Raw genomic sequence first — 27074 nt, 5'->3', positions numbered from 1 at the left:
TGTATACTCCTGGTGAGTTTCCTGCTATTATTCAAGTACACTTTCACCCCACCCCTCCTCTACCAACACTTGCTGCTGTTTTGTTGTAGGTATTGCTATCGCACCATGACATGTCAATGGGTAAACCATAAAACTCACACTCGAGTGAACACAAAATGAATGACAATCTCCAACAACAGTAGCAGCATCAGTCGGGAGTAGGAACAGCGGCAACAAGTGGCATATTTGTGACTATAAAATGATTCGGCAAAGTGTCGAAGCTTTTCAATTCTCCGCCATCTGTTGATATAGTGACACCTGTTGAGTCAGTGGTATGCCATACGGATAGAGAGGATATTTCCAAACAACAGTTAGATTTGATAATTGTTTGTGATGTGTTCATGGGTTTTGTAATTATAAATTTTTGATTTTATTCGCTTGATAGTAAAAAATCATCAACCATATGGTAGAAATAAAAAAAGTAAAAAATAATTTACGCACGTCTTTATACTAAAGTGATTTCAACGACAGTGCATGTGTGTTAGTGTGTGAGTTATATTAATCTCAGATTGTACCGTTGAATGTAGAGGATAATAAAAACCTTAATAAGCAATATGTCTGAAGAAGAATCAGTTAAATTACAAAGAGAACAATGCCCGAATACGAGTTCAAGTGGTGTACGCACTGCATCAGAATTAAATACTGCGGTTGGTGATGTTGGTGGGAGGTGTACGTCTACTCCCAACTTGGGCAATACAAATCGTTGTTTAATTGCAGTTATCGTTTATTTTGCTCTGCTTTTGGATAATGTGCTGTTAACTGTGATTGGTATGTTAATATGTACTTACATTTAAAATACTTCAAAGGCTATCATCGCATTATAGAGCATCATTTTGTTCGTCGGCTTTACTTTTCAATTGCCTCCTTAGCCCAAATCAGTTGCTAATTCCCAGATATGTAAATAAAGCCTCTCATAGTCTCGAATTTCCGTTCGCAACAATTATATAGCTACCAAGACGAGAACGCGACTTTTTGTTTATAACAGGCAGTACTTCGTCTTGTCCTTCTTCACCGCAAGACCCACTTATTTCCGCTCTTTCCCCATCCGGAGAAAGCAGAACTTGCAGCGCGTCATCATCAGCATATGCCAGCAATTGCGTGGGGTGACTTAAGATCAACGGCCTAGAGGTCAATTGACATAATGACCACTTAAAATTATTAAAAGATCAATTGGCATTGTTGATAAATGGTCATAAAAAATGTCCCTTGACCTTGTGACTATAAAATAAATTTAAGGCGCGATAACCTCCGAAGAAATTGTAGGCCGAGCTTCTCTTTCAGTTTACGTCGTGCTCCTTTAATTTTTCCTATAAATTGGCGGGATAGGACCTAATTTTTTATGCCGACTCCGAACGGCAGGGCCGGATTAACAAATAGGCAGAATAGGTAGTTGCCTGGGGCCCCCGATTTTAGGGAGTCCCCGAAAAATTAAAACGATTTCTAAAATTTTCTTTCAAACAAACATAATCAGAACTGAAAATAATATTTATTCAAATAAATAAAACTCAATTGACCGCATTCAAAAGGCGACGACCGACGAACTAGACAAGATTACTAAAAAGGACATTTCCGACTCATTTGACAAATTGTATTATCGTGCAAAGAAGTGTATCGAAGTGAAATACTCTCCTTTGAATAATAAAAAAGAACTATCTCAAAATGTACACTGGTTGTTTTTGTTTTGGAAAACTTCGGTTATTTTTGGAACAGAGGGTGTAGAAGCCTTCAACTCTATTTTGACTACTATGCGTTCAGTGAGTAAGTCATTGCAAAGTGAAAAAGCAGATTTTAAAACGTGTGCTTTTTTGTACGGATCGTTAGAAGAGAGTTTAGTTTCATTCCGTGAAGGGTTGAATGATTTCGAGGAAAAAAAAACAATTATTAACTGGTGTAGGTTATACAGAAATCGTAAAACCATAATTCAAGCGCAAGAGGTTTGCTCGACAGACACATTTTTTGAAAATTGCAGCCATTTTTCTCCAAAATCGAATTGACATCCGTTAACTGTGTTGTTTCTTTGCGAATTTTCGAAAAATATTAGTAGTAGATAGGAAGCAATCAGTTTACAAATACCCGATAAGTACTTAACTGCATACTTGCTTAGAACAGTTATTTTAATTTTATGATGAATTTATTAACTATGCCATGATCTGAACATAGGTTTTATGAAAAGTACGGACACCAAGGAATCGTGCACTTTCGTAAACCTATGAACATACGAAACCTAAATAAAATTCATCGTTCAACGTCATTAGGTTGTTTCATATGGTTGTTGTAATGTTTTTGTGCACTGAAAAAGATTTTGTGTACAAAGGGAATTTGCATGCATTTAATTTTGATCCCACCTCATTGGTGGACCGGCCACGGTAATTTTTTATAAGCTCGGCTGAAGGCCGCGAACGCAACCCGGGGTCATTTTTCGGTTTTTCGCCAATATCTTTTGAACGAACTAAAATTTTTATTTCCGTCTTCGAATTATTGTTATCGAGGTCAATACGCGTCTTTTGACGCTTCTCTCGATATTTTTGAGCACGTATTAAAAGTCGACCTTCTGTTCATTTAAGAATTTGGAGAATCGTTTTATATTTGGAATATTATGCATATTCGGACCTCGTGAGGTAGTATCAAATGAACGTATTCTGAATATTCTAAATTAACGGCTTATCGGGAACGCTTCCATGAATACTTAACGGAAAAGAGCTTTCCGGAATTTCAGAATAAAAATGTAAATACTCCATGTGTAGCAGGACCGCTCAAAAGCATAACTCTTCTATCAAAGCCAAGGTAAGAATATAAAGTTCTAAGACAATAAGCCATTTTCTTGTTGTCGTTTTTGTCAGTTCATTGCGGCTGCTGAGTAGCGTATCACCCCATGTCGGCTACCTGTTCAAAATCATGATATCTCAAAATATTTTTCAAAAATTTCCCAATTCTGGATTTGTCACAAAACCGCCATATATTAGAGTTAGATTGAAGAACGCTTCATCTCAGAATGCATTTCATTAACTCCATCTTATGACAAAATGCATTGAACTTATGCTCATGTAAGGCGTTTTGGAAACAAATTTTGAAATAGTGCATTTTTGAATAAAATTTTAACGTACGGCATTCTTCAAACACTTTCTGAAAGAATGACCAAACCAACATAACTTTATCAATTCACGAAATATTTAGTAGAAAATGAATTATTTCCCCAAAAATTTTTGGCATTTACAAATTTATTATCACTACTAATATACTACCAAAGATACTTGTCTACTACAATTTCACTGAAGGGAACTCAATTATTCCCCGTTTTCCTTACTTCGTAAAAGCAACCCGTCCAAATTTTTCAATTTGGGAGTATCAAAGATCTGTCATCATTGAAGAACAAACCTGTAGTAATTGAATCATGCGTAAAACGTACTCGTCGTAGAAAAACAACCTAATGACGGAAATGCTGAATTTCGCCTCGCGATGATTTTAGGACAAAAAGTTCCCTCGAAATCATCGACAATCTTCACAGTGAAAGTATATGGAAGTTTCAGAGAGATTTGCATTTCTCATCAACTTTTCTCTAAGTGATGGAGATTTTTTTATTCTAGAGATATGGAAGTATTTTTCATTGAAATGAAAGAATTCCAAAGTTACGTGAACTCCAGATACAGTGATGCACAAAAAACTCATAGCCAATGGTATCAGATTATAATGGAAGATCAATTAAAATCGCCGCTAGGTGGCGCAAGGGTCGAAATATTCAAAAAAATCGTATTTGTGGTCCGATTTGGCTCATATTTGGAAGACGTAATACATACAAGAAGACATAGAAAGAAACCTATGAAAAAATCGCCGCTAGGTGGCGCAAGGATAGAGATATTCAAAAAAGTTGTATTAGTGGTCCGATTTGGCTCACATTTGGAACACATAATACATACATGAATAGAAAGCGGCCTGTGAAAATAATTTTTGGAAGGATTATGTATTGAGGACTTACATTGTAACAAATTGTAACTATCTATTGATAGTCATAAGTAAGATCAACTGAACCTAAATCAGACTATGCTACGCCTCACATTTTTAGAAATTTCATGCGCCCAACGCTTTTATTTAATTGTCTGATCAACGCCCTAGATTGATGAGGAGTGTGATTACTAGTACCTAGGACCTACCTAATTATTTTCTAGCTTTTAGTATTATTATTACTTCATGTAAATATTGTTTTCAATAAAACGGTTTAACTAAAAAAATTTTTTTAAGCTATTGCATAGATTTTATAGCGGGATTGGCGACTTAATCAAAAAAAACAGTAACGGATATTTGTCAAAAAAGATCCGAAAAGACTCGAAAAAGTTCGAAAAGATTCGAAAAGCTTCGTAAAGGTTCGGTGTTAGCAACAGGCCAAATACATAAAATTGGATCTCTATCATAAACAGCGGTGGGCACCACTACATTTACACGGTTACGAAATTGAGAATGTGTTAGTAAACACGAAAGTAAAATCAATTATTTATTTAGTTTGATTTCAATGCTTGAACGAAGTTAAAGTTAAAGTGAATGTTAAAGTTAATGCGAAAGTTAAAGTTAAAAATAAAGTTAAAGTTAAAGTTAAGGGTAAAATTAAAGTTAAAGTTAAAGCTAAAGTTGAAGTTAAAGTTAAAGTCAAAGTTAAAGTGAATGTAAAAGTTAAAGCGAAAGTTAAAGTTAAAGTTAAGGTTAAAGTTAAAGTTAAAGTTAAAGTTAAAGTTAAGGTTAAAGTTATAGTTAAAGTCAAAGTTAAAGTTAAAGTTAAAGTTAAGGTTAAAGTTAAAGTTAAAGTTCCAGTTAAAGTTAAAGTTAAAGTTAAAGTTAAAGTTAAAGTGAATGTTAAAGTTAAAGTTAAAAATAAAGTTAAAGTTAAAGTTCAAGTGAATGTTAAAGTTAAAGTGAAAGTTAAAGTTAAAGTTAAAAATAAAGTTAAAGTTAAAGTGAAAGTTAAATATTAACTTCTCATTTATTCAATAAAAGTAAAAAATTTGTTTTCTTATCGGTCACCACGCTTAAAAAGGTTAACTTGAATTAATATCAAAGACAAAACTTGAATTAATATCAAAGAAAACAAAATGTTGCATAAATATTATAATTGCATAAGTTGATAATATGCAATAGCTTTACCGCAACAGTCCCCGAGTGTCACACGTTCTTTTTTAATTATTTTATTAGCCAGTTAAGTATATTTCTCATATAATAATTTTTATTTTCGATTAGAGTGTATTTATCACTACAACAACAACAACAGGGTGTAGTCACATTAGTACCAACAGCGCTGAAGTCTAAGCTTTATCTCAGACAACTTAAGGCTGAACCAGTTAAGAATGCGTTCATAAGGTCTAAAGAGAGATGCGGGAGGACAGAATTAGTACTAGTACTGTCTCTTGATGCAATTGATAAGATACCTAAAGCTACTATTTATATTGTAACGAATTTAGTGATTCCAAACCTTCTGCTAACGTTCGAATCGCTAAACTGTTGAATAAATAACTCCAATATTCAATAATGCAAAATGGTCTTTATCAAACTACTTTGAGAGTACTTCACAATAACCCTTGTTTCACAACTAATTGCGTGTTTAAATCAAAATGCTTAGTCATACCTCAGCTTGCGCTGCTTTTATACTCTGGGTTTCCTCATTCACCCATTTCTCCTAAGGTCTAGTTTCGCGAATTTCATGCTTGGTTACCAGCCTTACACATGTATATTTGTAGTTTGTAACCATATGCGTGTGAATATGTGAGTACTACTTCGGCTGATGATTACACGTGTTTGTGCGTATCTCTCCGCTGCTTTATTGTTGTTGTGCGTTTATTTACTTAGTATCAGACTAGTGATGTGAGTATCACTTAGTGATGCTAATATTCGTCACAATATGATATATTTTCCCCTAATTTATAATTATTTACTCTTTTTGACAAAATCTCTATTTTTTATAATCATTCTCAATCCACGCTTAGTGCCCATATTGCCCGATTATCTAGCGACTATAAATAACGACCGACACCACACATCGCTGAAGATGTACAACCAGAATTTTAATGATACAACAACAGCTGCACTCAGTATTGGTATTGTCAGCCCATTTATGGCACCACCCAATTTAGCTTACCGTTATATTGATGGCCCCCAACAACCCATACAAACAATCATGACAAAGCATCCAATACCCGGCAAATCTATGGTCAATTTTACATTGCCGCCTAGCGAGGATAAAACAATGATATTTACACCCACTGACCACAAGCAACAATTACGGTATATAAAACCAGGTATGTAAATACATATCTATGTTTGTATATATGGCAAATGCCAAAAACAGCTGGATAAATAACGGAAAGCTTAACCATCGGAAATACCACAGGCGCCAATGTCGGCATACAAAAAGAAAAAGTCGATGAAGTGAAAATTAATAATGGTGATTATATTACTACAACAACAAAATCTGTTACCAACATAATAAATGGAACAATTCGTCCAGCTGACAACAAGAACAACAACAAATATAAGGACAGAGATACAAAGACGAGTGACGGCACAGATTCCAATGACAGCTTGAATAGTGAAAATAGCGCTGTTGGTTTGTTGTTATCAATGAAAGCACTGGTTCAGTTAATTTTTAATCCAATTGTTGGCAATATGACCTCGAAATTTGGTTATCGATTACCAATTGTTGTTGGGACATGTATGCTGCTCATTTCATCATTGGGTATGTTTAAATGAAGATATATACAAATACTGACATTAAGGTGGTAAAAAATAAAATTTAATAATTTGGGAAAAATTTAAACGACGTGACATCAGGACGGACAAGGCGATAGCTGTTTCGATTATACCTTTTAAATCTCTTCAAGGCCTTTCTCCCGGGAGTGGGATTTGAACCCGCACTCCTACGATAGTTGAAGTGCTACAACCGCATTAGCCAAGTCATGCCTTAGTTGTTGTCAATCTTATTGGGATATGTAGAAGTGCGGGTTCAAATCCCACTCCCGGGAGAAAAGGCCTTGAAAAGATTTAAAAGGTATAATCGAAACAGCTGTCGCCTTGTCCGTCCTGATGTAACGTTGTTTAAATTTTTCCCGAATTATTAAATAAATTATAAATTAAAAAAATTGCTCCAAATAAATGTTTTAAATGTATGAAAGCAATGAGGGCAATCCCCGCTTAACTCATATAAAAAATAAAATTGTTTTCAATCATCTTGAAGATTTAGACAGAAATACATTTGTTTTTATTCCTTCCTCTTAATATTTACTTTTCCCACTCGCTTCCCAGCTCATTCTATGTCTTCCTATGTTTTTCCTTCTAACTACCTATCTCCCGAGATTGACGGCAGGCATAATACCACTGTGATGGATACGCGAGGACCACACATCAACTCATACCTTGTGGTGGCAGCGAAGAAATTGCTCGCACTCACACAAGGAAAGTTTTTCCTCGAAAAATAGGCAGCTTATGAATATTTCACTCGGCTCTCATACCTTCTCACAGAGATCAACCTTCGACGTGACGATGTAGGCTAGCAGTGGGAGTATATTGCTCTCTCGGTACGTACCGCCCATTTGGACATGACAGGTTTCCAGCAAGCACGAAAAAATAACTGGTACCATGAGGAACATCGAAAACCCAAGACGCTGTCTATAGGGTCACGCACCAGCCCGGGTCGTGTGGGTGCGTTTGCGAAATAATAACCTAGAACAGCTTAAATCGGAGGAGTTTCAGTTGCGGGCTTATACGAAAATTGTCCTAAAATTCCACAAAAAGTCCCTCGGATGATGGAAGGTTATAAGACTGGAGCAGTTCAGAGTGTGCTTAAGGGCCGGATTATTTATGGTGCAGTGACATTTTGTGCCATCTTCAGTCACATTCACCACTATAAAATAAAAGCCAAAATTTCGCAAAACCCTCAGGTTAACTGGCATTCAAAGAAGAGAATGAATGATCTTATCTCATACGAGATTTGGTTGACACGAGAAAAATATGATTCGTTGCGCCCCATTGCGTTATACATAATTTTCCCCTAAAGCACTTTTTCTCATTGTTAGCTAGCTGAGAGAAGAGGCGAAACGAAGTCCTAATCGCTGTTAACGGAATAAACGTCACGCCATGTAATGGCAAACTACAAACTGACACGGATGCGAAGAGTTCGTAAAGACCATGCGACAACTCGTATGCAAAGAAATGATTCCATCTTGTCAGTTTGGTTTCAGAACTGATACGTCTACCGACCATGTCTTCATGATTGAATTTAAGTTCAACAACACTATCAGCTACTTAAGGACTTGGAAAGACCCTCTGATACATTGAAACCCAAACGAGACAGAACGGCTATCATTCGTGTGATTTGTTAAACATAATGCTCCAGAAAATTCTGACAGTGGATCTAAACCGGAAGGTTGCAATCTACTATAAGAGTGTACAATTCATGATTTTGTTTTGAAATGCTACGGATGCGGGCAGTCCATTGCCGTATTGAATCCGGTTCACTTCAGTACTCGCATCTACTGGTACTGGCGTATGCTGTTGATATTGATAACATGGGCGACGCAAGTTCTATCTTCTCAGGATTCGATAAAGTGGATCTTGCGGCGAACGAGGGCAAGACACACACGCCTCTGCAATCATTTTACTCCTGATGGTTATAAATTCGATACTACGAAAAAGGACTCCTTCTGTAAATTAGCTTAAAAATAAAATGGAGGCTCACTTTTGTCAATAGCATCTTCAACGATTTCTGAAGAAGATGGGTTAGCTACTGAAGTATTCGAGAGAAAAGGTCCTCAGAAGATGTATTATCATGTCCATAATGACAACGGCATATCCCGAAGGAAGTTTAATGATGAGCGGTGTGAGCCTTACGCAGACATGAGCTCAGTGGATCGAACAAAAGACACTACGAAAGTATTCCCATTATGCAGCGGTCAAAACCGCCCAGGCGGTTAAGCTCCAATTTATGATGATGATGATTTACCTTCGCCACTCCTTTTGTGTCTTCCGATTTGCTCACCATCTCTGGACTACCCATGGGAAAAAATGTAAGCCTTTATTCAAGATGCTTGGAAAATCAATCCTGATATTGTGTAAAAGTTTTTTAGTCTTACTCGGGTTCACATCTTGGTCAATATGACTCATATGACGGCCGTTGACTGAAAAATTTTTTAAAGTTAAAAAATAAGAACCCACCTAATGTATGTATATGTTATTTTAGTCTATGCCTAAATTAGTTTATTATTATTTTTTTTTTAATCTCTATTTTGTGTAGTCTTTTCTGTTGGTGAAACTTACATACAATTGCTGATTGCACGCTCTATACAGGGTGTCGGCTCGGCTTGCATTGGTGTATGTGGTATGAGTTTGGTGGCACAGGTAAATAATTTTATAACCATTCGCCTATGGCTTTAGATTATTATAACTTTACATTACAGCACTATCCCGAGGAAGATCGGCGCTCCAAAGTAATGGGCATTATATTGGGTAGCATAGCTTTAGGCGTATTACTAGGATACCCATTCGGCAGCATACTTTATGATTTTATTGGAAAGTCAGCACCATTTATAATACTGTCTACGGTGATTTTTCTAAATTTGGGTAAGTAAAAAAATCATATTTTAAACTAGCTGACATAACTCTTCATCTCCATTCTCATCTCTAACTAAATGGCCCTATTAACTTTCTTTCCCTCTCCCACCCCTAATTTTTATCCTCGAACACAGGACAGCCAGCTGCTTAAAACTTTAACAAGTCTACATTGAATCATTGGGTTTAATTGGAAAAGGGGGCAAGTTAATCTCTGCATGCGCTTCCCAACTTATTGGGGTTCTTCCGGGCCGAGTGTCTTCATTAATAAGCATATTTTGACCTGGCTAGCATGCTCGTTTCGCTTTAGCTCATTGCATTGTGTTCAGCAGAATTAGGGATCGCGAGTATAGCGGAGGGCGAATTGAGGCGGTCTGGAGAAGAGAAGAGAGGAGGAAAGGGGAAATCGTTAAAGCCAAATATTTGGAAAGAATTTAGTATATGTACCTTTAGGATAAATCAGAATGCAACTTTGGTGAAATGGGTGTTGCCACGCCCCCTTTCAATAAAAAGTATGATTGATTTCGAAAATATTTCAAGCGTACTTATATCCAATACTTGGTATAGAGGTGCTATTTATGAGGGTGATGGGAGAGTTAGTGTAGTGAGGTAGAAGGAGCATGAGTGAGAGCAAAAATAATTTTTAAATTGTGGAATAATTGGCTTAGGGGGAAGCGTATATTTATACTGGGTCTCCGGTCATATGAGATAGGATGGTACTAAATTGAGTGAGATATAAAGAAGACGAGAGCTTCACACGATTAACCAAGCAGATATAGCGTATAGCCAAGCGCGGGGCTACAATGTATTGACGATTATGTTAAGGTCTTACGAAATTAGACCAACAAAGTTACTGTTATCATTAAAAAGATGTAGCAATATGCTCATGAAGAGCATACTTACTAAGTACTGCCTTAGATTAGTCGTACATGCTCTTAGATAAGGCCACGGCAGTAATAACGGATGAAGGGAGTGCCGATTGCAGGAGATAACTATTGATCACGTTCTGCACTCACCAGGTTAAGACTCTGGGTAATAGAAGGAAAGCTAACATATCTAGAAGCAACAAGTATGATAAGTTCTAGAAAGCAAAAACTGTTTGCGAAGAGCGCGAATTTATTTATGTCAGTGTTATAGGACCAATTTTTGGTAACAGAATGGATATTATGGCTCCAATAATAGCATAAAACTCTCACCCGTCAAATTGTTATTAATAATTAATGCACGTTCTTAATTTCATCTACTATTTATTTTTTACTTAACTCATAAGGAATGCAGCTTTTGACTATGGATCTCTCCATCCAACCTGAGGTATTACTTTTAAGAAAAATATCCCATATTACTTATGCGAGGGCAATTTTCATTTTTCTTTTAATTCTTTGGGTAATCCATCGAATTTTCTTGTTTTCGAAATCTGAAAAACTCTTCCCTTGCCTGCTTGGCGATAACAGACGCCAGTGAGGAACACCAGCCAGGGAGATTAAGTCTTTCTTTACCAGTTTAAATGAACTAGGTAGGTGAAGCTCCCCCGTTCCCCTGCTACCCAAATCAGGTGTAAGCCGACATCTTGTTCAGCTTATCATTTAATTTCATTCGATATGTGATGTTGGAATCTCGCAGAGTACCATAAATATTATGGGTGACTTATAGAGTGTGATTGCAGATAGCACTTTGCCTATCAATATGCATTCTTTGCCTATTTATTTAGACCAGAGAAGGTCGGATATCATATCAGAATTTTCGGGCGCTATATCCTCCAGCCAGTATTTGACCTACGTTTCTCTTTATTAAGTGGGCGCCTCTTCGCTCCCATGTACCGGGCGTTGTTTTGGAGAGACATATAGACCGTGTGTTTTTTTTTTCCACACAATATTCCTCATATACCAGTTGTTTTTTAGTGCTAACTGGAAACCTTTAGTGTCCGCAGTGGCGGTACGGATTGAGTAAGCAGGTGTGAGAGCTGAGTAGGGGAATCAGCTTTCTTTTTTGTGAGCAATTTTGCAACGGAAATTTTACCTTCTGTCACTGCACGCACTTTCGTCGCTGCTTAGAGATGCATGCATATCTGGCCCGGACAAGGTATTTGTCCGAGTCGACATTTAGACCCCAAAGTGTGCACACATACATCACACTAGAGCTATGCCTGTTGTCGATCACGAGATCATAGATTTGGCTTCGAGCAGGAGATATTCAAGTAGTTTGGTGTATATTTTTATGCTGATGACATTATATTAAGCGGCGGCAAAATCAATCTGTATCAGCCCGTTGTTATATGTTACAATATGTCGGAATATTCTGACCGTAGGGCCAAATGCCCCTTTCTTGGTTGAACTTGGTTGAATTCGCAAAGCATCATTTTGATGACGGGAGTAGTTAGAGTTTCTGCTTTATAGTTTCTAAAAGAGGCGTCCTTATCCTTGTCGTCTGCGTCATCTGTTCCCACAACATATAAGAACCTTGGGTTCCAATTGTGTTTCTGTGTATATAGTCACTGCGGTAGACGTCTTAAATTCTTTTTGTCCTTCTCCTTTGACCCGTCCATCGTGCTTCCTGTATGGCGGTACTGTCAACATTTGCCTGCACAAGGATCAATCTGCTGAAATAGCCGCGAATCGGTACCTTCTCTGAAAGATGCATCGCTTTTTGGTGTAGTCATCAGGAAAGCGAGATCTAAACCAAGGCTTGTTGCTCCGTTATTTCAATGGTAGGATTTTTTACGTGGCTGTCCCCAAGCCCAGCGAACGGGACGGGTACGCGATCGAGATTTTGGTCGCTCTCTCTCTCTCCCAAGAGAGGCATGCCTAAACGGGTGTATTCTGAGCCTCCTAACCAAAAAAAATATAATTATAGTATCCTGGCTTTAATATTGAAAGTAACTATGGTAACTAATCATTTTTGTATGCTTTATCTAATTTAGATTACAACCAACACCGATGACAAACAATCGAAATGGCGTCCATTACTTGAAAATAAAATGATATTAGCAATTGTTGTTGCCATATGGGTATCAACATCGACTATGTCGCTATTGGAACCCTGCTTACCCATTTGGTTGATACAACATCTTCATCCTAGCAAATGGCAATTGGGTACAGTATTTATACCGGATTCTGTGGGATATTTTGTTGGTACAAATTTCTTCGGCAAATTTGCCTATAATAATGGACAAGTGAAAATTTCTTGCCTAGCGTTGTTGTTGGTGGGAATTTCAGCAATTCTGGTAAATACAAAAATTCATTGTTACTACAATTTTTGATTTAGTGCCGGTCTAAAGTATCGTTTAAAGGCGCTTATACATAGAAGGCTTTGCCCAGGGCTTCAATTTTGACAGAAAAGCGCCTCATACGTTAATAATAACCCAACAATATAACTAATCTGCGAAAGCGAAGAACTGGTAAAGATTCCTAGGTAAATACGGCCCTTCAAAAAACGCGAGTACTCCATAAATAGTGTAAGGAATACTCCTTTAGGAGTATAGGAGTGTTCCAAAACTAATCTGTATTCATACAAAAAATGTGTTCCAATTAACATTGCGATGTCATATGAGAGGAGTAGGTGATCCCACTCTCGCTTTGTTTGTGAGTATTCCATAGAGTACATACGTGAGAGTACTTTCCAAAGTACTTTCACTGTAGTACTACATGGAGCACCCACAGAATGCATAAGCTTGTGTTAAGCGCATCTTTATGAAAAATGTCATTGTGTCACGGCCTTTATGTTATTTAGCATTTGCGTGAATAAAGAAACTAATATTTCTCTATACTAGTATCATTGTTGATCGCGTCTAAGGGTGCCTCCAGTTTTTTCGGCTGATGTTAAGAGCTATAGTTCCCTATGTGCGAACAGTAGCAATCGTGATCATCAGTCGCTACCACGCCTCCAGGCCTTCACACCACATGCCAACACAAAAGCTATAGGACTGCGACTTCGAACTCATACCTTCGTCGACGTCACTTACCGAGAAGCTCTAGGTGTAGCTCCAAAGACTTGCTAACGGATGTTTTTTGTCGCGCTATGCTACCGAGCACTAACAAAGAAACATCTTGAAACGTTAGAGAGTAACTATTCGGCCAAGGATACCGTCCTGTTGTTGTTGTCATAAAATCCTCTAACGGGAGTCCAAGGAGATTGGCTGATTCAACAGGGGCGTACCATAGGGAGATGGGTGTTAGAGGCGTAGGTTCCACATTACATTTGAAAAGATTGTTGGTGTCATGTGGGGACACATCACATGCCGGACATACATTACGTATGTCGGGGTTAATTCTGGGCAATTAAGAATTTAACCTGTTATAGTATCAAGAACGAAGTTGGGCCAGGGTGACTCGTGTTTCCCTTGGCCGTATGCTTTCTTCTTCTTGCTTTGTACGTCGTTAGCATGTGCTGCAGGTAATCGGCTTGAGGATTTTGTTTCGACTTTGTACTTTAGATACAATTTCGGTGGCATGAGCCTTGAAGGTTAGAGTATTATCGAACCTTACCCTTAAGATCTTTGGGTGACTGACATTCGGTAGTGTGACACCGCCCTCGAAATCATAGCGTAACTCATGGGTGAAAAGAGTATAATCCTCGGCGCATCTTCATAATTTAAATTTTACAATGACCCTGGATAAAATTTTTAAGATCGTTAAACCAATTTTAAGTTGCAAGATGTAAAGGTTATGTAATCAGTCCAAACTGTTGTTTTCTGGCCATTTGATTCAAGAGCTCATTATGAATAACCGCTTCAGTTTTCAGACTAGTTCTACTGTCCACTACGTTAGGGTAGTCATTTGTTCGACTGTCTTGGGAAATCTTTTGCTTCAGCACTTTAGGTGTTCTTGCGAAGGACACAGCCTCACTTGGTAAATATATGTGCCTACGTATTCACATATGTATGTAACAGGAGCTGTAATGTGTAGGTGATATTTAAACTTGGTTGATAGGCTAGAATCAATGTGATTCACTACAAGGGACTAGTTGGGATAGGCCCGCCAACTTAAAGAAATATCAAACCGACGCTATTTTAAAGTTTCGCAAATAAACAACAGGTGTTTGAATATAAGACCAAGTGATTTTTCAAACCCTTCTCATATGTACATATATCTTGAACTTAAGTATGAGGTGAGAATCATTTCAAGGGAGTGTTTAAACCCCTGGGGCCTACTAACGGATTTTACATCACTGATTTTGTTATTCTTCTAGCAAATTCGAATACAGAATTTTTGAAAAATCGACACTTTTTCGGTTAAGTTGCTTATTTAACAACTTGAGGACAATTTGAAAATAAGTTCGACTTGGGTAATTTTATTTGATATTATTGTTTTTTGAAAAAATTATGCAATTTGTTTTAATAACTTGGTGAATTGGGTGATGCATAATCCATATTAAGCCGGCATGGAAGCCCCTGTTTTTTAAATAACTTTTGCACGTTTACAACAAGTTAAATTTCGCAATTGGATTCTTATAATTTGCAGTGATGAGCATCCGTTGATACCCATTTCGAATATGTCGGACCAATTTTCTATATGAACAATGAATTGCCTAGACCAGGGATCGCCAAGAGCTTCTTATGGAAGCGTGACCACACCTACTTTGAAATCCAAAAATAAAAAATGGCGGCGGAGCTAGTAAAAAGTACACTGCAAAAACTTCGACAATTCATAAAATAAGATTTTTTTAATATCTCGATCCTTGCGCCACCTGGCGGCAATCTTTTCCATATGTCGCTTTCTATTCATGCATGTAATAAGTGTTCCAAATATTAGCCTAATCGGAGCACAAATACGATTTTTTGAAATATTTCGATCCATGCGCCACCTAGCGGGAGATTTTTCACAAAGCGATTTTATTCCAGTATGTACCTAATACGTGTTCCAAATATGAGCCTAATCGGAGCACAAATACGACTTTTTGAAATATTTCGCTCCCTGCGCCACCTATCGGAACTTTTTTCTTATTATTGCATTGCATCGGGTTATGAACTATTTTCCAAGTTTCAAGCTTGTAGCTTATCGGGAAGTTACTTAAATTTCGATTACAAAATTCTGTTTGCTACACAGAGTCAAGATAAATAAAACCGTTTAAAACAAGTAAGGAAGGCTAAGTTCGGGTGTAACCGAACATTACATACTCAGTTGAGAGCTGTGGAGACAAAGTAAGGGAAAATCACCATGTTGTAACAAGAACCTAGGGTAATCCTGGAATGTGTTTGTATGACATGTGTATCAAATGGAAGGTATTAAAGAGTATTTTAAGAGGAAGTGGACCATAGTTTTATAGATGGACGCCATTTAGGGATATCGCCATAAATGTGGACCAGGCCTGACTCTAGAATTTGTTTGTACGATATGGGTATCAAATGAAATGTGTTAATGATAATTTTAAAAGGGAGTGGGCCTAAGTTCTATAGGTGGACGCCTTTTCGAGATATCGCCATAAAGGTGGACCAGGGGTGACTCTAGAATTTATTTTGTACGATATGGATATCAAATGAAAGGTATTAATGAGTATTTTAAAAGGGCGTGGGCCTAAGTTCTATAGATGGACGGCGTTTCGAGATATCGCCATAAAGGTGGACCAGGGGTGACTCTAGAATTTATTTTGTACGATATGGGTATCAAATGAAAGGTATTAATGAGTATTTTAAAAGGGCGTGGGCCTAAGTTCTATAGATGGACGCCGTTTCGAGATATCGCCATAAAGATGGATCAGGGGTGACTCTAGAATTTGTTTGTACGATATGGGTATTAAATGAAAGGGAGTGGGCCTTAGTTCTAAAGGTGGACGGCTTTTCGGAATATCGTTATAAAAGTGGACCAGGGGTGACTCTAGAATGCGTTTGTACAATATGGGTATCAAACGAAAGGTTTTAATGAGTTTTTTAAAAGGGCGTGGTCCTTAGTTCTATAGGTGGACGCCTTTTCGAAATATCGCCATAAAGGTGGACCAGGGTTGACTCTAGAATGCGTTTGTACAATATGGGTATCAAACGAAAGGTGTTAATAAGTGTTTTAAAAGGGAGTGGGCCTTAGTTCTATAGGTGGATGCCTTTTCGAAATATCGCCATAAAGGTGGACCAGGGGTGACTCTAGAATTTGTTTGTACTATATGGGTATCTAATGAAAGGTGTTAATGAGTATTTTAAAAGGGCGTGGGCCTTAGTTCTTAAGGTGGACGCCTTTTCGAAATATCGCCATAAAGGTGGACCAGGGGCGACTCTAGAATTTGTTTGTACGATATGGGTATCAAATGAAAGGTGTTAATGAGTATTTTAAAAAGGAGTGGGCCTTAGTTCTATATGTGGACGCCTTTTCGAGATATCGCCATAAACGTGGACCAGGGGTGACTCTAGAATTTGTTTGTACAATATGGGTATCAAATGAAAGGTGTTAATGAGTATTTTGAAAGGGAGTGGGCCTTAGTTCTATAGGTGGACGCCTTTTCGAAATATCGCCATAAACGTGGACCAGGGGTGACTCTAGAATTTGTTTGTACGATATGGGTATCAAATGAAAGGTGTTAATGAGTATTTTAAAAGGGCTTGGGCCTTAGTTCTTAAGGTGGACGCCTTTTCGAAATATCGCCATAAAGGTGGACCAGGGGCTACTCTAGAATTTGTTTGTACGATATGGGTATCAAATGAAAGGTGTTAATGAGTATTTTAAAAAGGAGTGGGCCTTAGTTCTATATGTGGACGCCTTTTCGGAATATCGTTATAAAAGTGGACCAGGGTTGACTCTAGAATGCGTTTGTACGATATGGGTATCAAATGAAAGGGGTTAATGAGTATTTTAAAAGGGCGTGGGCCTTAGTTCTATAGGTGGACGCCTTTTCGAGATATCGCCATAAAGGTGGACCAGGGGTGACTCTAGAATTTGTTTGTACGATATGGGTATCAAACGAAAGGTGTTAATGAGTTTTTTAAAAGGGCGTGGTCCTTAGTTCTATAGGTGGACGCCTTTTCGAAATATCGCCATAAAGGTGGACCAGGGGTGACTATAGAATGTGTTTGTACGATATGGGTATCAAATGAAATGTGTTAATGAGTATTTTAAAAGGGCGTGCGCCTTAGTTCTATAGGTGGATTCCTTTTCGAGATATCGCCATAAACGTGGACCAGGGGTGACTCTAGAATTTGTTTGTACGATATGGGTATCAAATGAAAGGTTTTAATGAGTATTTTAAAACGGCGTGGGCCTTAGTTCTTAAGGTGGACGCCTTTTCGAAATATCGCCATAAAGGTGGACCAGGGGCGACTCTAGAATTTGTTTGTACGATATGGGTATCAAATGAAAGGTGTTAATGAGTATTTTAAAAAGGAGGGGGCCTTAGTTCTATATGTGGACGCCTTTTCGAGATATCGCCATAAACGTGGACCAGGGGTGACTCTAGAATTTGTTTGTACGATATGGGTATCAAATGAAAGGTGTTAATGAGTATTTTAAAAGGGCGTGGGCCTTAGTTCTTTAGGTGGACGCCTTTTCGAAATATCGCCATAAAGGTGGACCAGGGGCGACTCTAGAATTTGTTTGTACGATATGGGTATCAAATGAAAGGTGTTAATGAGTATTTTAAAAAGGAGTGGGCCTTAGTTCTATATGTGGACGCCTTTTCGAGATATCGCCATAAACGTGGACCAGGGGTGACTATAGAATGTGTTTGTACGATATGGGTATCATATTAAAGGTATTAATGAGGGTTTTAAAAGGGAGTTGCCCTTAGTTGTATATGTGAAGGCGTTTTCGAGATATCGACCAAAATGTGGACTAGGGTGATCCAGAACATCATCTGTCGGGTACCGCTAATTTATTTATATATGTAATACCACGAACAGTATTCCTTCCAAGATTCCAAGGGCTTTTGATTTCGCCCTGCAAAACTTTCTCATTTTCTTCTACTTAATATGGTAGGTGTCACACCCATTTTACCAAGTTTTTTTCTTAAGTTATATTTTGCGTCAATAGACCAATACAATTACCATGTTTCATCCCTTTTTTCGTATTTGGTATATAATTATGGCATTTTTTTCATTTTTCGTAATTTTCGATATCGAAAAAGTGGGCGTGGTTATAGTCGGATTTCGGCCATTTTTAACACCAATATAAAGTGAGTTCAGATAAGTACGTCAACTGAGTTTAGTAAAGATATATCGAATTTTGCTCAAGTTATCATGTTAACGGCCGAGCGGAAGGACAGACGGTCGACTGTGTATAAAAACTGGGCGTGGCTTCAACCGATTTCGCCCTTTTTCACAGAAAACAGTTATCGTCCTAGAATCTAAGCCTCTACCAAATTTCACAAGGATTGGTAAATTTTTGTTCGACTTATGGCATTAAAAGTATCCTAGACAAATTAAATGAAAAAGGGCGGAGGCACGCCCATTTTGAAATTTTCTTTTATTTTTGTATTTTGTTGCACCATATCATTACTGGAGTTGAATGTTGACATAATTTACTTATATACTGTAAAGATATTAACTTTTCTTTTAAAATTTGAATTAAAAAAAAAAAATTTTTTAAAGTGGGCGTGGTCGTTCTCCGATTTTGCTAGTTTTTATTAAACAGGCATATAGTAATAAGTGTAACGTTCTTGCCAAATTTCATCATGATATCTTCCACGACTGCCAAATTACAGCTTGCAAAACTTCTAAATTATATTCTTTTAAAAGTGGGCGGTGCCATGCCCATTGTCCAAAATTTTACTAGTTTTCTATTCTGCGTCATAAGTTCAACTCACCTACCAAGTTTCATCGCTTTATCCGTATTTGGTAAGGAATTATCGCACTTTTTCGATTTTTCGAAATTTTCGATATCGAAAAAGTGGGCGTGGTTATTGTCCGATATCGTTCATTTTAAATAGCGATCTGAGATGAGTGCCAGGAACATACATACCAAATTTCATCAAGATACCTCAAAATTTACTCAAGTTATCGTTTTAACGGACAGACGGACGGACGGACGGACATGGCTCAATCGAATTTTTGTTCGATACTGATGATTTTGATATATGGAAGTCTATATCTATCTCGATTCATTTATACCTGTACAACCAACCGTTATCCAATCAATGTTAATATACTCTGTGAGCTCTGCTCAACTGAGTATAAAAACACTGCTATTATTTATTATATTCAATTAGATAAATGAGTGATAAACTTGAATTATCTTCTTACTTCAATTTTTTCACTAATACGCGTATTCCATATTCAGTTTTTAAGTTCAAGTGAGACGAAATAAATTGTTGTTAGTGCATGTATATTCTTCCTTTTTATACTCAGTTGAGCAGAGCTCACAGAGTATATTAACTTTGATTGTATAAAGGAATCGAGATAGATATAGACTTCCATATATCAAAATCATCAGTATCGAAAAAAAATTCGATTGAACCATGTCCGTCCGTCCGTCCGTCCGTCTGTCCGTTAACACGATAACTTGAGTAAATTTTAAGGTATCTTGATGAAATTTGCTATGTAGGTTCCTGGGCACTCATCTCAGATCGCTATTTAAAATAAACGATATCGGACTATAACCATGCCCACTTTTTCGATATCGAAAATTTCGAAAAATCGGAAAAGTGCCATAATTCATTACCAAATACGGATTAAGCGATGAAACTTGGTAGGTGAGTTGACCTTATAACGCAGAATAGAAAACTAGTAAAATTTTGGATAATGGGCGTGGCACCGCCTACTTTTAAAAGAAGGTAATTTAGAAGTTTTGCAAGCTGTAATTTGGCAGTCGTTGAAGATATCATGATGAAATTTTGCAGGAACGTTACTCTTATTACTACATGTATGCCTAATAAAAATTAGCAAACTCGGAGAACGACCACGCCCACTTTTTAAAACAAATTTTTTAAAGTCAAATTTTAAAAGAAAAGTTAATATCTTTATAGTATATAAGGAAATTACGTCAACATTCAACTCCAGAAATGATATGGTGCAACAAAATACAAAAATAAAAGAAAATTTCAAAATGGGCGTGGCTCTGCCCTTTTTCATTTAATTTGTTTAGGATACTTTTAATGCCATAAGTCGAACAAAAATTTACCAATCCTTGTGAAATTTGGTAGAGGCTTAGATTCTAGGACGATAACTGTTTTCTGTGAAAAAGGGCTAAATTGGTTGAAGCCACGCCCAGTTTTTATACACAGTCGACCGTCTGTCCTTCCGCTCGGCCGTTAACACGATAACTTGAGCAAAACTCGATATATCTTTACTAAACTCAGTTCACGTACTTATCTGAACTCACTTTGTATTGGTGTAAAAAATGGCCGAAATCCGACTATGACCACGCCCACTTTTTCGATATCGAAAATTACGAAAAATGAAAAAAATGCCATAATTATATACCAAATACGACAAAAAGGATGAAGCATGGTAGTTGTATTGGTCTATTGACGCAAAATATAACTTTACAAAAAACCTTCGTAAAATGGATGTGACACCTACAATATTAAGTAGAAGAAAATTAAAAAGTTTTGCAGGGCGAAATCAAAAGCCCTTGGAATCTCGGAAGGAATACTGTTCGTGGTATTACATATATAAATAAATTAGCGGTACCCGACAGATGATGTTCTGGGTCACCCTGGTCCACATTTTGGTCGATATCTGGCAAACGCCTTCACATATACAACTACCACCACTCCCTTTTAAAACCCTCATTAATACCCATATCGTACAAACACATTTTAGAGTCACCCCTGGTCCACGTTTATGGCGATATCTAGAAAAGGCGTCCACATATAGAACTAAGGCCCACTCCCTTTTAAAATACTCATTAACTCCTTTCATTTGTTACCCATATCGTACAAAAAAATTCTAGAGTCACCCCTGGCCCACCTTTATGGCGATATCTCGAAAAGGCGTCCACCTATAGAACTAAGGCCCAATCCCTTTTAAAATACTCATTAGCACCTTTCGTTTGATACCCATATCGTACAAACTAATTCTAGAGTCAGGCCTGGTCCACCTTTATGGCGATATCCCTAAATGGCGTCCATCCATAGAACTAAGGCCCACTCCCTTTTAAAATACTCATTAACACCTTTCGTTTGATACCCATATTGTACAAATGTATTCTAGATTCACCCCTGGTCCACCTTTATGGCGATATCTCGAAAAGGCGATCACCTATACAACTACCACCACTCCCTTTTAAAACCCTCATTAATACCTTTAATTTGATACCCATATCGTACAAACACATTCTAGAGTCACCCCTGGTTCACCCTTATGGCGATATTTCGAAACGGCGTCCACCTATAGAACTAAGGCCCACTCCCTTTTAAAATACTCATTAACACCTTTCGTTTGATACCCATATTGTACAAACGCATTCTAGAGTCACCCCTGGTCCACCATTTATGGCGATATCTCTAAAAGGCGTCCACCTAAGTCCCACTCCCTTTTAAAATACTCATTAACACCTTTCTTTGATACCCATATCGTACAAAAAAATTCTAGAGTCACCCCTGGCCCACCTTTATGGCGATATCTCGAAAAGGCGTCCACCTGTAGGACTAAGACCCACTCCCTTTTAAAATACTCATTAACACCTTTCATTTGATACCAATATCGTACAAACAAATTCTAGAGTCACCCCTGGTCCACCTTTATGGCGATATCTCGAAAAGTCGTTCATCTATAGAACTAAGGCACACTCCCTTTTAAAATACTCATTAACACCTTTCATTTGATACCCATATCGTACAAAAAAATTCTAGAGTCACCCCTGGTCCATCTTTATGGCGATATCTGAAAAAGGCGTCCACCTATAGAACTTAGGCCTACGCCCTTTTAAAATACTCATTAATACCTTTCATTTGATACCCATATCGTACAAACTAATTCTAGAGTCAGGCCTGGTCCACCTTTATGGCGATATCCCTAAATGGCGTCCATCCATAGAACTATGGCCCACTCCCTCTTAAAATACTCTTTAGTACCTTCCATTTGATACACATGTCATAGAAACACATTCCAGGGTTACCCTAGGTTCTTTTTACTACATGGTGATTTTCCCTTATTTTGTCTCCACAGCTCTCAACTGAGTATGTAATGTTCGGTTTCACCCGAACTTAGCCTTCCTTACTTGTTTTTTCTAAAAAAATAGCGTCAACCGTTCAGCGAGCAGAAATGGCGCTGGCACGTACACAAACTCAGTCGGACTTGGTAGCTTTTAAAATTAACGTATCGCATTGTTTTCTTGAATGCATTCAAAAATACTGCAGAATATCTTCAATTAAAATTTAATTTTATTTAAAATTGATATATTAAATAAATGAAACAAAGCTTCATTGTTGTCGTACATGTGAACCAAAAATATTACTTCAAAAGTCATTTTACACGAAATTATAGCAGTTTAGTTCCTAATGGGCACAGCAGAATACATTCGGTTGTAGGCGAGAGGATAGAATGCGTCCGCGCGGGGATGTGTGGTGCGCTCGCCTATGCGGTGCGCTTGCCTACGCGGTGCGCTTGCCTGAGCGTTTTACAAAAACAATTGCGTGAAAGCGCTTATGTAGTGACGACCCCTGGCCTAGACAGTCTTAAATGAGTAGAAAATATAGTAACGCGCCGTACGCCGCTGCCGCGCCGATATTTTTAACATTCGGCGGCGGCGTGCGAAAAACAACGAGAATCGGAGGCTTATAGACCACATTACATTTCAGAGTGTTTACAAGACAAATTGATGCAAAAACCTTTTTAAAGAAAGCCCACTGTGGGCTTTCTTTCTGGGATTTTTGGAAAGAAAATTAATTTAAAACAATCGTTAAAATAAACACAAATACAAGGCCATTAAATAGTTTTTGAAAAAATTAGCAGCTACAATGGCGTCATCATGGCTCAACTATATGGTTGGCTCATCTCAACAGCTGATTTTATTTCTTTCATTTCATTGGAGTAGGGATTGCCAAAAGGAGATAGCAAACGCAAATTGCTACCAACACATTGACACAACATTTGCATACAACACGCAAGAATTGCAAAGTTTTATGTTTTCATTCCATTCCATTCACCTTACACCAACACGCAGATTTTGACAATCTGAACAAAGGTATTTTGTTGCTGTAGAGATGAGCCAACCATATAGTTGAACCATGGGCGTCATAAATATCAGCCAATTTAGTTGTTGTTATGCCCACGTGTTTACATATTAAATAAAAAAATAAATGTAAGGCGCGATAACCTCCGAAGAGATCTAAGGCCGAGCTTCTCCTCCAATTTGCGTCTTGCTCCTCTTGATTTTCCCTACAAATTGGCCGGACGGGACCTACATGTTTTATGCCGACTCCGAACGGCATCTGCAAGGCAGATGAGTTTTCACTGGGAGCTTTTCATGGCAGAAATACACCCGGAGCGCTTGCCAAACACTGCCGAGGGGCGACCCCGCTTAGAAAAATTTTCTTCTAATTTAAAAACCTTATTTCTAAAATTTTTGATGTTGCTTTGCCCGGGGTGCGGACCCAGGGCATACGGTGTGGTAGGCGGAGCACGCTACCATCACACCACGGTGGCCGCCAAAGTGTTTACATATTACTGTTACGAATATTAGCAACACTAAGGGGTACTGCCATCTCTAGGCCGATGCTAAGCAGTGACGTGAATTCACATCAATAATTCAATCGATGAATGCTCCTAAAGGTATGCAATTGTGATTGTTGAAGTGTCGCTCACACATACAAGCGCATGGGGTATGAGAGAAGCTATAAAAATTATACATCTGTAGTTGTAGCTGAGAAATTTATAACTAACTAGTAAGTTCTGGATTAGAAAAGCCTAGAAATATGCAACGAGGAGGTAGGACAGTATAAAAAGGCGACAATAGTAGAGGCGAAAAATCAGTTTCATTTAAGCTATCACTCAGTTTGGTTATTAAGCAAGCTAGTCGCAAAGTATAAGTGTTATTGTGAAGTACTTTAATAATGGTAATTTTTCCATTATTCAAAATTGGAGTTATTTATTCAACAGTTTAGCGATACGAACGTTAGCAGAAGATTGCAATTGTAAATTCGTTACATTACGTTAAACAAATTTGACATTTCCGGCGGTTATCGTTTTGTTGTCCAATATTAAGTGCTTTAATTAATGTGAAATCGGTCCTTATGTAGTTGCATTCTAACTTATATGTTCATATTTATTTAGGTCCCTAGCGCTACAACGGTCAGTCAGCTCTTGTTCCCACATTTCGGATTGGGTTTGGGCATTGGTATAATCGATGCGGCGCTGGTACCGTTGTTGGCCAATTTTGTGGATGCCACTTTATCGCAAGATGAGCAAAGTGGCGAGGCAAGTGCCGGCGGCGACTCCATGTCAAGTTATGGTGCAGTTTATGCCGTCCAACAGACATCCGTCAGTTTGGCCTACTGCTTTGGTAAGGCTCAATCCAGTAGAAAATTGATAGCTTATTAGGTATTGTTCTTTCAGCTCCTCTTTTGGGCGGCGAGTTGGCGCAAGTTTTGGGGTTTGCTTGGTTAATGCGCATTATTGGCTTTTGCAATATCGCTTATGGACCGGTGCTGGTATTCCAGTATAAAAAGTACAATCCAAAGGTAATATAAGTTTAAAATATTTAACAGTTTGTTGTCTGGGACCCATTTAATTTAATTTCAAGTTAATTTAAATATCAAGTTCATTAGAATTCCAATTTTATCCTAGTCCTGCTTTTCTAGCTACATAGTTTAGATGAGATTAGGTGATATAAGATGCTGCCGAAATTATTGAAGAAGAGATTTCATAGAACAACGAAGCCGTCTGCCCAAATTTGTGTAGGGTAATTGCTTGCAAGTGAAATTAAGCTGAGTGCTTGGTCAGCAGAGAATGGAATTAAAGTTCAACTGCTCCTCTGACTGTGTTATTTTATACGTATAGATAAGCTTGGATCAGAACGCATTCCCGCGACATTCTATTTTTCAGCAGAAAGAATGGAAGAGGCCTTCACAGAGCTGGAGAGAACGAATTAAGAATGGATTGGCCTCTTTTTGCTTTTTCTGTTAAAGTCTAAAAAGAAATGCAACCAAACAATCCCGCGGAAATTACAAAGTAAGTTCCACCTTCTCTAGATTCGATAAGAAGACAATGAAGGGTGTCTTGCGGTGAATGAGCACTAGATAAGGTATTTGCTGTTATCAAAAAAAGAAGCAGCGCATTCATACCTTCGTAGCTAAGTATATATTGACGGATATAAGTTAGAGACTGTGAAGGACAGCCAGAACAGCGGTTGCAATATTAACCTAGAAATCAAACGGCGAATCACTCATGCCAACAATTGCTATATACATTGGACTGAGTAGGCCATTGAAGAGTAAAGTACTTATACTTATCCTGATGAATGGCTCATGAACGGTGTCCAGAGAAAGTGATGGCAATGGGTGCGAATTAATGGAGATATAATAATGAGTTGTACGCAGACATGATGAGCATAGTCCCACGAATAAAAGTTCAAAAGATTCGCTAACTAGGTTATGTTGGGAGAGTAGACGAAGATGATCCGGCTGAGAAGATATTCGTATTTGGAGAGACCTCCACTGAGTTGGAGGAAGACTTGAACTTCCTCGACGTTCCCAATTAGCCAGTTATCGGGAACTAAGGTTGTTGGGTTAATGGGTGACTTGTCACACAGCGGTCAAGAAAAGCTTATTTAACTTAGTCTTTCTAAAAACTTTCCGTGACAAAGATTTTTTCGGGTCGTCCAAATAGACTTACACTTGACATCTAGTGGATTGGTAACCGTGGAGTAGTTAGTTAGCTTTAGGTTAAATTTTTGTACGAAACGATGTGAGCGAAACACTTCTTTTTTTAATTTATTGCTTAGGAAGCCATAACTATTCCGAATTTTCGTTAAAGGTTTTTAAGTTCACTTACTTTTTTTGCTCGTGCGACTTGGGCAGGTTTTTTACATATAAATATTTTGACTGCTAGACTTGCCAAGAGAGTGCTCCATACTCCACCCACTTCCAGGCAATTATAATTGCCGCTTTCGAAAAAAAACTCAAGAGGCAGAAAAGTGCGATTAATAAAGTTGTTGTAGAAAGGAGACGGCACATTGTCATCAACTGAGTTACTGACTGTTTTATTTAAGAGATCTTTTCTGAACCACCACTATCGCGCTGATCCAAGTCCTTATAATCAATAGGATAGATGGCATACCTAATATTTTGCTTAGCGTGGATTGGCGGATCCTCTAGACCAATGAGTGGGAGGGAGAGTGAGAACAAAGGAGAGGGAGAAGAGAGGAAGATATATTAGGGGAGATGAAACGAAAACGAAGACGAAAAAAGCAAGAAAGGACATCGTCTGCTTAATTTGCTAGTATTAATATGTTAACCTTATTTCTATATTTATTTTCAGTCTTTAAACGAGAAGCATAACGAACTTTTGCTGAGAAATAGCGGACGACGCTTGCATTATAAAAAACTCTACAACTCGCTCGATATTGAGTGAAGACCATCGTTTTGGATTGTCATGGTGG

The 27074-nt window shown here is 37.9% G+C and overlaps 1 protein-coding gene across 1 annotated transcript; it reads left to right on the top strand.

Annotated features, from left to right (window-relative positions):
• Positions 1-288: 288 nt before the first annotated feature.
• On the top strand, positions 289-27074 carry prt (portabella). Its single transcript, XM_067770858.1, has 10 exons — positions 289-807; positions 6006-6317; positions 6410-6754; positions 9308-9411; positions 9471-9633; positions 10892-10932; positions 12539-12841; positions 24749-24977; positions 25031-25155; positions 26954-27074. The coding sequence occupies exons 1-10, from the start codon at positions 594-596 to the stop codon at positions 27044-27046; spliced, it is 1929 nt and encodes a 642-aa protein (XP_067626959.1). The 5' UTR covers positions 289-593; the 3' UTR covers positions 27047-27074.

This window comes from Eurosta solidaginis, chromosome 1 (genome assembly GCF_040869045.1).
Source record: "Eurosta solidaginis isolate ZX-2024a chromosome 1, ASM4086904v1, whole genome shotgun sequence".
NCBI lineage: Eukaryota > Metazoa > Arthropoda > Insecta > Diptera > Tephritidae > Eurosta > Eurosta solidaginis.
This window is presented reverse-complemented; position numbering and strand designations above follow the sequence as displayed.